Consider the following 15,200-nt stretch of genomic DNA (forward strand, 5'->3'; position numbering starts at 1 on the left):
AAGGGATAAAACTGGCTAGAGATATCGCCGTTGTAGGTGGAACGACGTGGGCGTGCGGATCGACGAAACCGCGTGAGGGAGAATTAGAAAGAGAGGGTGAGGTGAGAGGAGCGGGGGAGGGAGAGAGAGAGAGAGAGAGAGAGAGAGAGAGAAGAGGGAGGGGGGAGGACAACGTTTGAAGATTGGGTTGCTCGTAGGTATGAGCGCACGGCTTGTGCGCGAAACGTACGCCACCATCACTGCCATCGCTGCTACCACCACCTCCACCGCTACCACCACCTCCACCGCCGTCACCTCCACTTCCACCACCACCATCACCACCACCACCACCACCACCACCACCACCACCACCACCACCACCACCACCACCACCACCACCACCACCACCACCACCACCACCACCACCACCACCACCACCACCACCACCACCACCACCACCACCACCACCACCACCACCACCACCAGCAGCAGCAGCAGCAGCAGCAGCAGCAGCACCAGCACCACCGTCACCACCATCAGCACCACCTCCACTTTTGCCTCCTCGATCAGTCGACCCCGTGCAACGCGGTATACCGGCTGCCGTGTATTAACTGTGTTGACATACGCGCGCTCTCCGTGAAAGCCCGCCGGAATTATAAAACCGAAACCGAAACCGTAATTTCTTAGCGATCGAAGATTACGATTATCATCGGAAACAAAGAGAGGATAGAAGCACGTTGCGAGAAGTGACGGCAAGTCGCTTCAGGAAATATTTACTATATACTTTTGGGGGGAGGGGGGTGAAAAGAGGGGCGAGTAAGCAGAAGCGATTTTGAGAGGTGAAGCTGTATATCCTGCGCGCGTGCGTGTGTATTTGTGTACGGGAAGTGTGTATGGGAGGGAAAGTAGGGTGAGTTTAGAAAACAGGAAGAGGAAAGAAAAGGAGGAAACGCAGAAGGAAGGGAAGAAAGATCGGAAGGATCGTGGCGGGGATGATCAGGTTAAAGGGTGGAAGTTGAGAGTTTGTGGTTTTGATGAGGAATAGCTTGTCGCTATTGGCGTGACTTTATGGTGAAAAGAGGCAATGGCGGTTTTTCCCTTAGTCCTTCACTAAAGTAGCGCTAGAGAATTATTTTAACTAATCAGTTGAGAGAGATCGAAGGAACAGTTTGTTCGCAATTTAGTGAAAAGAAACTATGAAGTGTTTTGTCTCTTAAAAAGTAACAATTGTTCAACGCATAGAATGTGCTTTTGCGTCTAACGCATTTTTTTTCTAATATAAAATAATATAGGTATTAAATTATTTTCAATAATTTAATTTTCAATAATTTTTAATTCGTTACATACGAATTTAAATTTTAAATATATCTAAAGACCGATACATGTCTACAATGTATTTAAACACATGAAATGTATAATGTAAGTATGTTCGGTCAAACCTGAATTTTCGTACCTAATAATCATTAAGTATATTCTTCTCCTCCTCCCTCTCTTTGTCTCTCTTTTGAAATCTCTTGGAATTTTTATTTTTCTGTTGTAATTTACGCACGTATTACACTCATCATATATATGCTTAAGTACTCTTTAGAAATGAGATCTATTTATTCATTATTTACATTTAACAATTTAATACGCATAGATTGAAAGACTAGATTTCAAAGAGTATGATTAAGCGATTTTTTTTTAAAAGAAAATATTTTCTTCTCGCTTACAAGATTTTTAATCACTCTCTTAACGAAATGAAGATTTTTGGTAATAAAGTATGGATATTCAATTTCATGTTTTAAATAATACAGCGCGCGGATGCTTAGCGGTTTAACAGAGTATCCGTATGCCGTCGCGGGATTCTATCTTCGGTTCATGAAGCTTTAATGATGATTCGTGGTGGACTGCATTATTGCAATCGACACCGTGTAGTATTCCGGTGTTGCGGTTTACAACGGATACTACAGTCGGAAGTAGAAACCGATTTCGCAAAATACGAAATTGTTATCGTGTGTGTCGCAAACGGTCGTGTGATAATCAGTGTGATAATCGGAGAGCTGAAATAGAGAGTAGTGCGATTATCAATGCGAATCTCATAATTTATAAAATTAGTGATTGAAACGTACACGATTGCCATCGGTTTATATATGCTTTTTATTATAATTGCAATATATTAATTGCAATTAATTATTCAAATCTAATAAACTTTCTATTACGATTTGGTCTCTCTGGAAACGAATAAAGAATTAAATTAATAAAAATTAATTGCTTTCGTGAAACTAGAAATTTGATCGTATATAAATAATTATTTATCATGATAATAATTATTACTTTATCGTTGCAAGAAATGCAATTCATTGCTACATATGATAATAATAATAATTTATTTGCGAACAAGAATTTTATATTATATATCATAATAATATGAAAAATGATCACAAGTAATTTGACATCATGCGTGATACATATGCGATTTTTATTTTGCGATTTTACGATATGTTTATGACTTTATTTTAAAAATTAGCGTTTTACTAAGATTACCGTTACTCATTCTTTTATTATATCAAACTATTTTGTATCAAACACTTTGAGTCTCAGTGTTGAATTGATTTGTGTGATAAAATATGTGTGTGTGTGTGTGTGTGTGTGTGTGTGTGTGTTTCATTTCCTTTTTCTTTATTTTAATAGGCTTAGAGAATCAAAAAAGAGAAATTACCATTTCATCGCGTCAATATCGACTTTCCACTCGCTAACTTGTTGAGTTCTCTCTCTCTCTCTCTCTCTCTCTCTCTCTCTCTCTCTCGGCAGATATGTTGCCCATGGGAAACATTTTATGACAATTCTAAATCTTTTACATTGGATATTATTTTTCAATGACTTATAAAAGTTTTGTAGCAAAAGAAAATATCTAATACAATATATTGACGTTGTATCGTGGAATTTAACGTATGAGCCATGCCTTGAAAGTAGTTTTGACGTTGATATTTTGTGAAGTGATCGAATAAAAATTTCTTATTTTAGTCAATCTTTATAGATTAAAAAAAAGATTATTTTTTTCAGGCATAGGTATTATAGAAATAAATAAAGAAATTAATTCTGGAGTAAATTAATCCAATATCCTTGAAGCAAATGTATGTATTCCGTATGACCTTAATGTATAAAAAAAGACTTCTTAGAAGAATAGAATATTTTGGAGAGTTAAAGTTCTCTGTGGAAATTATAATTTTCTAACAAAGAGTAATTAAAAATTTCGACGTATTCTTACTTTTTTATGTTGACACTTCAAGTATACATATGTATATGTCTAAGTTTTATAAAAAGAATATAATAATACAATAACTATCACGAGGAATAAGTCACTCATATTTTCATCTCGTTTTAAGTTATCAGATACAAGAAAAAAGAGAAAGGAAAAGCAAAGTAACAATTCATAGCATAATTGCAAAGCTAATTTAATTTAATGCACAATACATTTCAATACGAATCCTTAGACAAATTAAGCAATCCAAGTTTTACTAAATCGCATTTATTCGTCCGTAACATTAACGAAATAAAGTAAAGTTTATATAGTATTATGTAATATTTTTCTTTAAATCCATATCTCAAATATACGCAAAACGATAAAAATATGGTGAATGCCTTTTTACGGAGTGGCGAAGTTTCTCTCCGCTAAGAAGCGATACGCAAAGTGTATTGAGTGCAGCTTGAACAAGATCGACGATTCCTAAAGAAATTCTATCTCTCAAAATCGCCTTACTCTCCGCCAAAGAACTACTTTTTCGGTATCCCCCGCCCGATAGTGCGCGATCCTTCCGATGCATTTTGTATATATATATATATATATATATATATATATATATATATATATATATATGTGTGTATGTATATATAAGAGGAAACTTGTTCCTAGACAATAACGACGAAAACGAAGACGAAGACGAGACAACGCCCGAATCGTCTCTCCTTTAGAATTCTGAGAAGGCTGACGCCGTGCCGTGTCGAGCGATAAATGGACAAATTCATTTTGGCGTAAAAACGTTCAGATGAAAATACCGCACACGAGCATCGATGTACAAATAGCCGATTCGTATTCATTTTTTTATATCCGGAAGACATCGTAGACCGACAAGAGTGAAGAGAGACAAGAGAGCTAGAGCTAGAGGTCTACTAACCTTGACCTAGCGGAGATTCGTTAAGAAGCGCAGCTAGGATATTCGGTTTAATCATGAGTTCTTGGATGAACTGTCCGTCCTCGTTGCTGCTGTTGCTGTTAGGCTTGAGCCTGCACAGCGCCTGCATTACACGGGCGAACGTTGCCGGTCAACACGGTGCCGGCCAAGACGGTTACGATACTTTAGTGGTGGAGACCACCAGCGGGCTGATGCGCGGTTTCTCCCGCACGGTGCTCGATCGTGAAGTTCACGTGTTCTACGGAGTGCCGTTTGCGAAGCCCCCGGTCGGACCTTTGCGATTTCGTAAGCCGTTGCCGATCGAGCCCTGGCACGGGATCCTGAACGCTACCACTTTACCCAACAGCTGCTACCAAGAGCGCTACGAATACTTTCCCGGCTTCGAGGGCGAGGAGATGTGGAATCCAAATACCAACATCTCCGAGGATTGTCTCTACCTCAACCTCTGGGTGCCGCAGAAGCTGCGTCTACGTCACAAGGAATCGCCGGACAACGTCGGTAACAACGGCATGGCGATATTGGTGTGGATCTACGGTGGCGGCTTCATGAGCGGTACCGCCACTCTGGACGTCTACGACGCTGACATTATGGCGGCGGCCAGTAACGCGATTATCGCTTCGATACAATACCGAGTCGGCGCTTTCGGTTTTCTATATCTCAATCAGCACTTTATCAATAGCGAGGAGGCACCGGGCAATATGGGCCTTTGGGACCAGGCCCTGGCTCTCAAGTGGCTCCGCGAGAACGCGCGCGTTTTCGGCGGCGATCCCGACTTGATCACGATCTTTGGCGAATCCGCGGGCGGCAGCTCGGTGTCTCTACATCTCATCTCGCCGGTCACGCAAGGTTTGGTGCGCCGAGGTATCCTTCAGAGCGGCACCCTCAACGCCCCGTGGAGTTACATGACCGGCGAGAAGGCGAACGAGGTGGCTCGTGTGCTGGTGGACGATTGCGGATGTAATTCGACGATGTTGCAAGAGAATCCCGCGCGAGTTATGGCCTGCATGAGGTCGGTGGACGCTAAAACTCTCTCTGTGCAACAGTGGAACAGTTATTGGGGCATTCTCGGCTTCCCGTCGGCGCCCACCATCGATGGCGTCTTCTTACCTAAGGATCCGTTGGACTTGGTCAGGGAGGCGGATTTCAAAGACACCGAGATCCTGATTGGAAATAACGAGAACGAAGGTAGGAATATACTGACTGCACCGAGGACGAGAGCCCTCGGCTTGTTTTACGAGGGAATTGTAACGCTGGCGCTATTTACGATCGGTAGAGAGAGACCGTCCGATTAAGCCAAGTTGGATGGCCGGCTTTTTGTAAATGAGAATATGTGTTTTCTCATGCCTGGAGCCGCGTTAGCCTCGCTATACTTCACTACTTATAGTAGGTTTCGTTCCTACGTTGGATGGCGGAATGGCTCGCGGAGTCGCAGGCCGAAGCGTCTTTCCCGCTTACGATTTCGGTATGTGGACGAGAATTCAACAGCGAGCTATAACTCAGTTTACGCGATGTAAAAAGTACAGATTTATGTACGACAGCTTCTTCTGGAACTTTTACATCTTGATATCTTTTGTGCGCTGTTCCTCCTCTTGCACTTTCCGATCCATTCAAAAGCCGTTTTCGTCAAATATGTAGTGTAGAACGCATCGTACGTGCAAGTGGAGTATATCATGTCATAATAATTATCATCGGTATCGGTCAAGTTTTATCGACACATTTAACATATATTTTTAATTTTTGACATTTGATTTTTTTTTTGATAAATAAACACGTTTTGATTGCCCTTCTTTCCATTTTTCAAGATGAAGAAATTTATTTAAAAAATTATTTTAAGAGGAGCTAGTTTTCTCTTTATTTTCTTATTAAAATTTAACGCGAATACCTACCTGATATTCCATTATTATCGTACGTTTTCGATCTGATCGCGCGTTTATAAAGATGTCATATAATGATGTTAATTTATAAAATATTGAACCTATGTAAACGTCAACATTAAATACGTGTCAATCAATGTCTATGTTAATTGCATCTTACATCTGTTGCAATTAGCTAACTGTATTTTACTCATCGAAAAGTGCTGATTTAATTATTTCACGATTCTATATTAATTATTTCACGATTGTTCTATTCTCTTTCGTGTGCTTATCACGATGTTCTAAAGCCGCAAAATAGACGGCAAAGAGAATGAGATGCGGGGATTGATGCAGAATTAATAAAATGCAATTATCTTTGTATCGCTGTCGTAATAATCTACGTCTATGAACAGAACAAAATCATTGAACAAAATTCTAATAGAATTGAAGGCACTATTCTTTTCATTCATTGATGATACAAATAATTAAACTGGGTTACACACTCCAGATAGAGCTATATAATGATAAAGGTCTGTTTATGTCGCGGCCAACTGGTATATTGTTCTGGCACATATCGATTGAGAGACCAATAGTGAAACAGTACGTAGCGTCACTAACTCGATTCGAATGTATTTCGTTCATCAGAGAGAATTAGCGATACATTACCTTTATTTTCTATGTTTTGTCCATATGTTAATGTTTATTTAGCTTGAAACTATAAACTCATTTCGTCTCGTACAAGAGCATAATACATACATACAGACATATGTATGTATGTATGTATATATTTATTTATTTATTTCATATTAAGATTCATATACACAAATCATATTCACATCACATTCATAACTGCAGAGAAGGAAGATTTCGCAAAAATTTAGTGTGACAATTTACTGTGACAATGAAAAAAATATAAGCGAGTAAGGTGCAAATTTAATTAAAAGATACAGACTTATTTTTCACCGTATTAAAGTATATATATATATATATATATATATATATATATATATATATATATATACCATATTAATTTAATATCAGGTACTTGCTCAAGTGTTTTATATAAAGGCGAGGAAATGATTTTTATGACCAGTGATTTCTGAGTTGTATATTTTTCAAGAATATTAGTACGAAATGTTGTGTAAGGTTCTTTTAAAAAAAATTATAAGGATCTCTGTTTTTTCGTCCGTTTAATTAATCATATAATATCGGACAGATAAATCGATAAATGTAGGGTTGCATATTTTTTCTTCTTGACTGTTTATTACGTTCATCACATCCTAACAATTTTATCAGAACTTTACACACTGATATCGTGTATCTTTATTCTCGACACGCGACTGCCGATTTAATGATCGTATTGCTTCCCACATAGGATCGTTATCTTATGTTTGATTATCCAAGTATTCTCTGTTGCTGGCGCATCTCTAGTATCGAGCATGCAAATGCCGTATCGGGGTGATAAATCGGTATTATCAGCAGAAACCGCGCATACGCACACATGTTCGGTACGCGCGCGCGCGCGCATGCGGAGTTTAATTCAAAATATAACCGGAATTGCTCGCTAAATCAAACTTTGGTATTGACAGCCAAACCACCGCACCGCCCTCCATTCTTTCATTTATTATAATTGTACTAGGAGGGAGAGGCAAAGAGATATATCGAGATTCTATACCGCTTGAATTGATATTCGAATTGATTTGAACGGCAATAGTTTTTAATTCATTAAAAAACAGATAAGTAAAATAGATTAAGCAGCGCGAGTGGAGCAAGGCTAGAGCGGAACAAGTTGGAGCTATTGCTGGAAATTGGATTGAATTTCACACGTTTATTACCAGACATGTATCGGCAACAGGTATCCGGTAACGATGAAGCGAGGATAGAAATACGTTTGCTGAGCAGTGTAATTTTTGCTGAGGTCATAGCACGATCGCGTATATTGATATAAATAAATTTCATTAAAGATATCTGAGAGAGAGCGGAGGAAAGGGGGGGGGGGAGAGAGAGAGAGAGAGAGAGAGAGAGAGAGAGAGAGAGAGAGAGAGAGAGAGAGAGAGAGAGTGAGTAGTTTGTTTATCGACGTCCCGTTTGACTTTTATTAAAATATTTTATTTAAAATACGAAAATTTTTATGTGAATAATGTATTTAATTTTTTATTTATTATTTTGTAGTTTTAAGTGACATTTAGTGAAAATAAAATTATAAAATAATAATCAATCTTTTAATCGTTAAATCGCTAATGTTAATAAAAAGGTGCATATTTTAATTTAATTTTTATCTTAAATTGATAATGGGAAAGGAAAGAGATTTCGCTAAAAGTATATTATTAAAGATCTATTAAAGATTAATCTTTGATAGATACTTTGATAGTAGATAAGAAACAATAATATATACTGTAATTTTAAATTATGAGGAAAAGGAAAGAATTTGAGCAAAATAAATGTCAAAAAAAACACACACACATACATACATACATACATACATATATACATATACACACATATTAAATGAGTAATAGCATTCTATTCTTTAATCAATTTCAAGTGAATTTTCCTTGAATCGAGTTTTAATCTAACTTTCATGATATTTCATGTTAAAGGGTTGTTAAGAAAAGTTGCAAAATGATGGTTTATCACATAAAAATTATCGTACCAAAAGATTTAATTCAAAGTTTTCGAAGGAGATCTATGAGATACACTAAAATATATTTTGCTAAATTAATAAGATTGAACTTAACGTTTCTATGCGAATAGATCAACGTAAATTTCTAAAGATCAAGCATATCCGATCTAAAGTGGTTGTTTTTTTTCTTTGATCTTTGCTAAATCAGATAAGCGATAAATCAGAACTCAAAGTAATGAAAGGATCATTAATAGCTATTTCACGCTTTATGGATTAGGGTGATTAAACACCCCACTCTATCTTTTCTGCTTCTCTGCTTCACATTCCATGTTGAATTTAAATTAGGAATATTCCTTTTTTACTTGGATCCTTTTTTACAGTTGGGATAATATCCCCATTAATAACTCTCTCGTTGCGTTAAGAAGTTTGCACCATTGTTTTTGCCTATTAATCTATAATATGATATATGAAGAGAGATGTGTGACATAAATATTATTCATTTTGTAAACTACTGTTACAAGTTAGTAGAATAGAATAAAAAATTTACAATCGATTGCTCCTATAAGAATTGAGAATTAAATATTAGTCTAATGAAAGATGGTAAGTTTTTTGAGATTACTATTAATACATAACTTTTTATTTAATATTTTTTATTTTAATATTAATATTTTTTTCAATATCGACAAATATTATAAATTTAATATATGAGGTAAGCGAATAAACAATTATATTTATCAGCATCTTATGTCATTTTATTTATAATACCAGCAAGAATAAGAGTTACAAATACATCCGAGTTTGTATAACATTACACTATGTTGTATCAAAATAAATTATCTAAATTGCGGAATAAATTGATAAACATGATTATAAATATGCATTACATCGATGTAATTACATCGATCGATTTATTCTTTGACAATTTATTTGAATAATTATATAGACATGTTCCGCTTTGATTACATTTGGCAACATACTTCAATTAGTTGTCGAAAAATTGTCGCCTACAATAACGTATCAATTTCATACGTTACACATGTATATTTCGAATAATTGGAAGATATAAAATTGCAATAAAACGCTTCAGCGTCCTGCTCCTCTGCTGTTATCGCAAGTGGCATTTTTCATTAATTAAGATATTAATAAATGTTATTAGCTTGTACAAAATGCAATTTGTCAAAAAATTGGAATGAGAATATCAAATATCATATCGCACTGTATAACATGTAGCGATACATTTGTCTTGTAGAGAAGTAGCAAAGTGTCATAGTTTATATATATATATATATATATAAATCAAATTCAATTCAATTCAATATATATATATATATATATATATATTGAAGAGACTAATGATATACACTTACCTGTATTTAATGAAATTAGATGTTAATTCTGTTATCGCATCCATTACGTCAACGTAATTTGACATCCAAATTGCATCAAGATGTAATTCTTGTTGATCAAAATGAGCTTTCACTCAAAACCTCTTATGATTTACATGTTACTGTTGGCATTTAGAACTTGTAACTGTACTTTGGCCGCAATGCGTGCCTAAACATACCGATACATACGTATATACCTATCACGCAATAAATTTTTAAGGTATATTCTAATATCTGAGCTAAGATTTATGCGCGTTCTGTTTTATCACTTGCATACGAGCACAGCATTTTGCTTTATATTTCAGGGCAAGGTCTCACAGTTTTCCATATCGATTTATCGAATTCGTAATTTTTGCGATAAAACCGTTCGTATAACGTAGCGAAAGGGAAACGAGAGAAAATCCGTGCAAAAATATAATTTTAGTTTTCATTTCAAACGAACATTGTTATATTTATGAAATATACGTTTATTACGAACGAAATTTATATATCGTCAGATTTGTAATCGATACATTTGATATTATTGGCCGAAGAACAAGTAATTTAAGTAAACACGTACTTTATCAAAAGTTACATCGCGATCCCTCGTGATTATTTTCACGCGCTACTCGATAATGCCATGCTCGATGTAAAAGTCAAATTGTCGTTAGCAACAAACACCTATACATATACGTGCATAAACGGACACTTTGTGTGATCCAGCCTTTATCGGATATTTTCTCTTGACAACAAACGTTCCACTTTAAAGCGTGAAAAGACAACGCGGAAAAGAGGTTCAGAATGCGTTTCACTATTGGGTTAAGGTCAGGTTAATTGATTAACGATATTCGGATGGCCTCACAGATGTTATTTTTAAATTTTTCAACACAAGCTCGTGGGCAGTTTAACTCGCTATCGTTGTGCAGTTACATCGGTCTCACATCAAACTTCATAATATCATCACCAAGATTTCACGTACTCTTCACTAGTAATCTGAAGTCATATGTAGAAATCTCTTCAAAATCTATATCGATTTCTTACTGCAACTACTTCCAAGTTTATGACATTTATGACATTTATGATTCTTATTGTAAAATATTTTGTAAAATATTTAAACGTAAAATTATTGTAAAATATTTAAACGTAAAATGCTTTGAGAAGTTATAATAATTTTGAGACAATGTTTCTGTACGTCACAATAATAAATTTTACATAATTGTTGGAGACTTTTCAATTTAAAGATTTATTCTTATAACCATCTGATTGTTGTTGATTTTTTATTTTTTAAGATGTGAAAAGTCATATGCTGAAAGATTGAAACAAAAGAATAAAATCTCTTCCCCTCTCCCCCTTCTCTCTCTCTTTCTCTCTGTATGTATGTGTAAAGAGATAAAAATATTCATAGCAATATAAAGTGCAGAATAGTGCATATATTTTATGATAAAGTGTATAGTAATGATATCACATATGTAACAATACCATTACGCAATAGTTATAGCGAGTGTATTTCGCACGTGCATATGCGCGCGCGCGCGCGCGCGCGCGTGCGTGCGTGTGTGTGTGTGTATCGCATATTAATTCTTAAATTCTTAGTACTTAGTAATATTTCGTGCATAAATATTTTTCTTTTTCTTTCCTTATATCTATGATGTACATGAAACGAAATACTCATAGGGAAGTTTATTCTATTTTCTTTCTCTCATCCAAAAAAGTAGTAGTTATGTATCGCGAAGATGTGTTAAACAATGACTAGAATATCAAAAGTGATAAGTTAACACATATTTCGGATAATATCGGTCGCTTCTTGTGAAAATTTCACAAGATTTCACAGTTAGATTTAATTCATTAAACAGTAAGATATAATTCATTAAACAGTAAGATATAATTCATTAAACATTTACTTGCGAGCGTTATACCCAGAATAAGTAGCGATTCTTGTATAAAATGTTCGAAACAGATGGTTTGTACATAAGACGAAGTATTTTATTGAAAATATTAAAATTATCATTGTTATAGCACAATTTTATTTGTAACAATATAACACATATATATATTTCTAAATATTTATTATTTATATTATATTATATATAAATATATTGTTAAATATGACATCTTAGCTTGGAAATTAGAGTGAAATTAGAAAAGAAGAAAAATTAAAAAGTTTGTTACATGTTTACACTAACGAGAATGTTTCAATCATTATTTACTATACACACATACACGCATGCACGCACGCACGTATACACACATATAATCCCCGTATTGATAAGAAAAAAAATTAAGATTTTATCGCAAAAGTTTTAAGTTATTACTGTATGATTCGATAGATATACAAGTTTCTAAAGTTTTCTCAAAAAGGATATTTTCAAGTTGAAAATTAATTATTGCGAGAAAAATAATTTTGTTTAATTTCTGTTGCGCGAAGCATTATGGTCTATCAAGCAGTATACTTTTTGCAGCAAAGATAATAGTTTTGCTAATTACGATTGCCGCAATTTTATTTTCCTCGTGATACGAAATACTGAAGCGAACGACAAAGCTTTCGCCATTATTGTACTTGGTTAATTATTTGGCTGCTGCCGAATGAAAGCTCTTCGCTTTGTTACTCCGGCTCTTTACAGTACACACTATATGCAACTCAGTATGCAACGGATAATTAAGCAGGTCATAACGGATATTTTGAAAAACAAGCTTAATTGTACCTTTTTGTGCACATGTTGCGTCTTTTAGACTAATTTCTTTACGTGGTGATACATACATTTCGTAATTTTAATTATACTAGAAAGTATATCGCGGTTAATTACACTTGTGAAAGGTTTGAGTTTCCAACTTGTGGCCCATGTTATGAGAGCGAAAAAAAAGCTCTTTTTCTCTTAAAAGCGAAAGATCTCGTGCGTAAAATTTCTTTATTCTCAATATGCCTGTAACATGAAAAATAAATGCAAAAATAATTATGCCAAAGACATCACAGATCGCTTGTGTTTGATAAAGTGATTTGATAGAAGAAAAAAAGAATTTGTCTCCACGCGCGTGCGTTTGAAAAGAAAATAACAAGTGATTTATATATAATTGTATTGTGTGTGTATGTACACCTTCTGTGTAAAAACACCGTGTAATATTAAAAAAAAAGTATATATTTTTTGTGGATATACGGTATATATAAATATAAATATTTTTTAATATATATTATCTCAAAGAAGGAAAAAGAAAAATGTATGTTTTATTACATAAATTATTTAGTTGATTTAGCATTTAAATATAATAATAATAATAATAATAATAATAATAATAATAATAATAATAATACAAAATTAAAACTATTAATAAAATTAAGATTAATATTAGATTGTATATATATATATATATATATATATGTTTTGTAAAGTTTGTGTTGTAAATGTCGGATGCAACGTTTAGTTTTGCGAGCATTCATATTTTTATATTCGCCATACGCGCAAAATATATAATTTCAACAGACAACATGATATGCATATTTTTTTTAAATCCTCTCGCTACTCCGCAAATTTATTTAACACGTGGCTATTGTAAACGAAGCAGAGTTTTTATGCAACAATTTTTCGCTCTGCATTCCACGCTGTGGTAGTCGGCTAACGGACAGCGGAGACGATCCAATCCAGCTAGTCGACGTCAAAAAAAAAATTGAGGTTGTTTCTGGTGACTCATCGCGCGACTCGTACGCTAGTAAATCGATCAAAACCGTGAAAAAAAAAAAAGGTATTCGAAATAGAACTAATAGAACGCTCTGTTGGTGTACGTACGTGATGTACTATATCAAATATGACGCTCCCCTTCAAAGGATAATCTTGGATATAACACCAAATTAATCTCTAATCGATTTGATGATATTTTGAAATTATTAGACGATATAGAGTCAATGATACACATATATAAAGTCAAATACATATATATATGTATATATTGATGTATCTGATACAGTTTCATTGCGCCTATATTTTTATCGATATGTTTGGCTACTTAAATGTATCTATCTGTGATTCTCTTGAAATATATTTTATCACACAATAAACAGTTTATAAAAAATTGTTCAGATTGAAGATTTGATTTATAATATTGTAATTATGAAATAGCCTATCTGATCTCTTGATTGTTCTAACAAGAATAATTAAAGATATTTTCTTTCAGCAACAACTTTCTTTCTTTTTGTGAAATTTGTAAAAATGATATATCTTACGTAAAAGAGAAATAATATTGAGTCAATAGCACCAAGCGTAATTGAAAATAATCTTGTTGATTCGTGACAGTATTAACGCGATAAATGCATATATATTTCTTTTGTTAATATTAAATTAATCATCTTTTTTCCATGTATATAGCAATTTTGCAATAATAATAAAAGTATCAATTATAAAATAAATAATATAGAGCCGTAAAATTCTTCTTACGATATTTATATTTACATTTATATAAATACAAATTAAATAAAATAAATAAAAAGTCCGTTTTCAAAAGAAACTTTCAATTTACTCGAATAATGTTCTCTTGTGCGTTCTGTTAAAATGACACGTTTTCGTATACTAGTAGACGAGCGCCCCTTATTTCGTTACGTTTCTGCAGACTTTCCATTTTGTCTTATTCGTCTGACAACTTGACTTTCTTGCTTCGTTCCCCTTTTATGGCAGTCTAGTTTCCAGTCATCGTTTCTGACATATTTTAACATTCGCACAAGAGCTACATAAGCAATCTTTCATGCACGAATATAGTTTTGCTTTGTCTGAAATAGCATTAAATCACTAGAGGCGCTATGTTCGACTCAACAATACGCACATTGCGAAATATATTTATAGTAGCCAAAACAGTTTTGTTATAAAAAGTTACATCTACAGTTATATCTGTATGTACAGAGGTTTTTGAAGCTTTCATACAATTACCGTTGATACGTTGAATGATACGTATAATGATACTAGAAATGACAACTTAATAATCTACATTTTTTAATATGTATTAATCGAATGTAATACTTTTATGTCGTTCTATTCGATATTACTTCTTTCGGTTTTAATATATTTTCTTATAACAATCAAAAATTCTAAATTATATTAGAGAAAATTTTCATTATTTATTTATTTCTTTAATAACTTAAACTTTTTAACGCTCACTTTTAAAAATAATATTTCATATTTAATTTAAAGAATATTTTAACATAGAAGATGTGTGTGTGTGTGTG

The 15,200-nt window shown here is 34.0% G+C and overlaps 1 protein-coding gene across 2 annotated transcripts in view; it reads left to right on the top strand.

Annotated features, from left to right (window-relative positions):
* Positions 1 to 491: 491 nt before the first annotated feature.
* The window catches only part of AChE-2 (acetylcholinesterase 2), an 89,208-nt gene continuing 74,499 nt past the window's right edge, over positions 492 to 15,200 (top strand). Inside the window, exons 1-2 of one of the 2 annotated variants that reach the window (XM_089077032.1) lie at positions 492 to 889; positions 3,858 to 5,339. In XM_089077032.1, the coding sequence (XP_088933158.1) occupies positions 4,190 to 5,339 (1,150 nt within the window). In that variant the 5' untranslated portion in view covers positions 492 to 889; positions 3,858 to 4,189. The remainder of the gene's footprint in view (positions 890 to 3,857; positions 5,340 to 15,200) is intronic. The other variant, XM_089077031.1, reaches the window with a different exon arrangement.

The sequence above is a fragment of the Pogonomyrmex barbatus genome, unplaced genomic scaffold (genome assembly GCF_055798465.1).
Source record: "Pogonomyrmex barbatus isolate J1 unplaced genomic scaffold, ASM5579846v1 scaffold2, whole genome shotgun sequence".
NCBI classification, from domain to species: Eukaryota; Metazoa; Arthropoda; class Insecta; order Hymenoptera; family Formicidae; genus Pogonomyrmex; species Pogonomyrmex barbatus.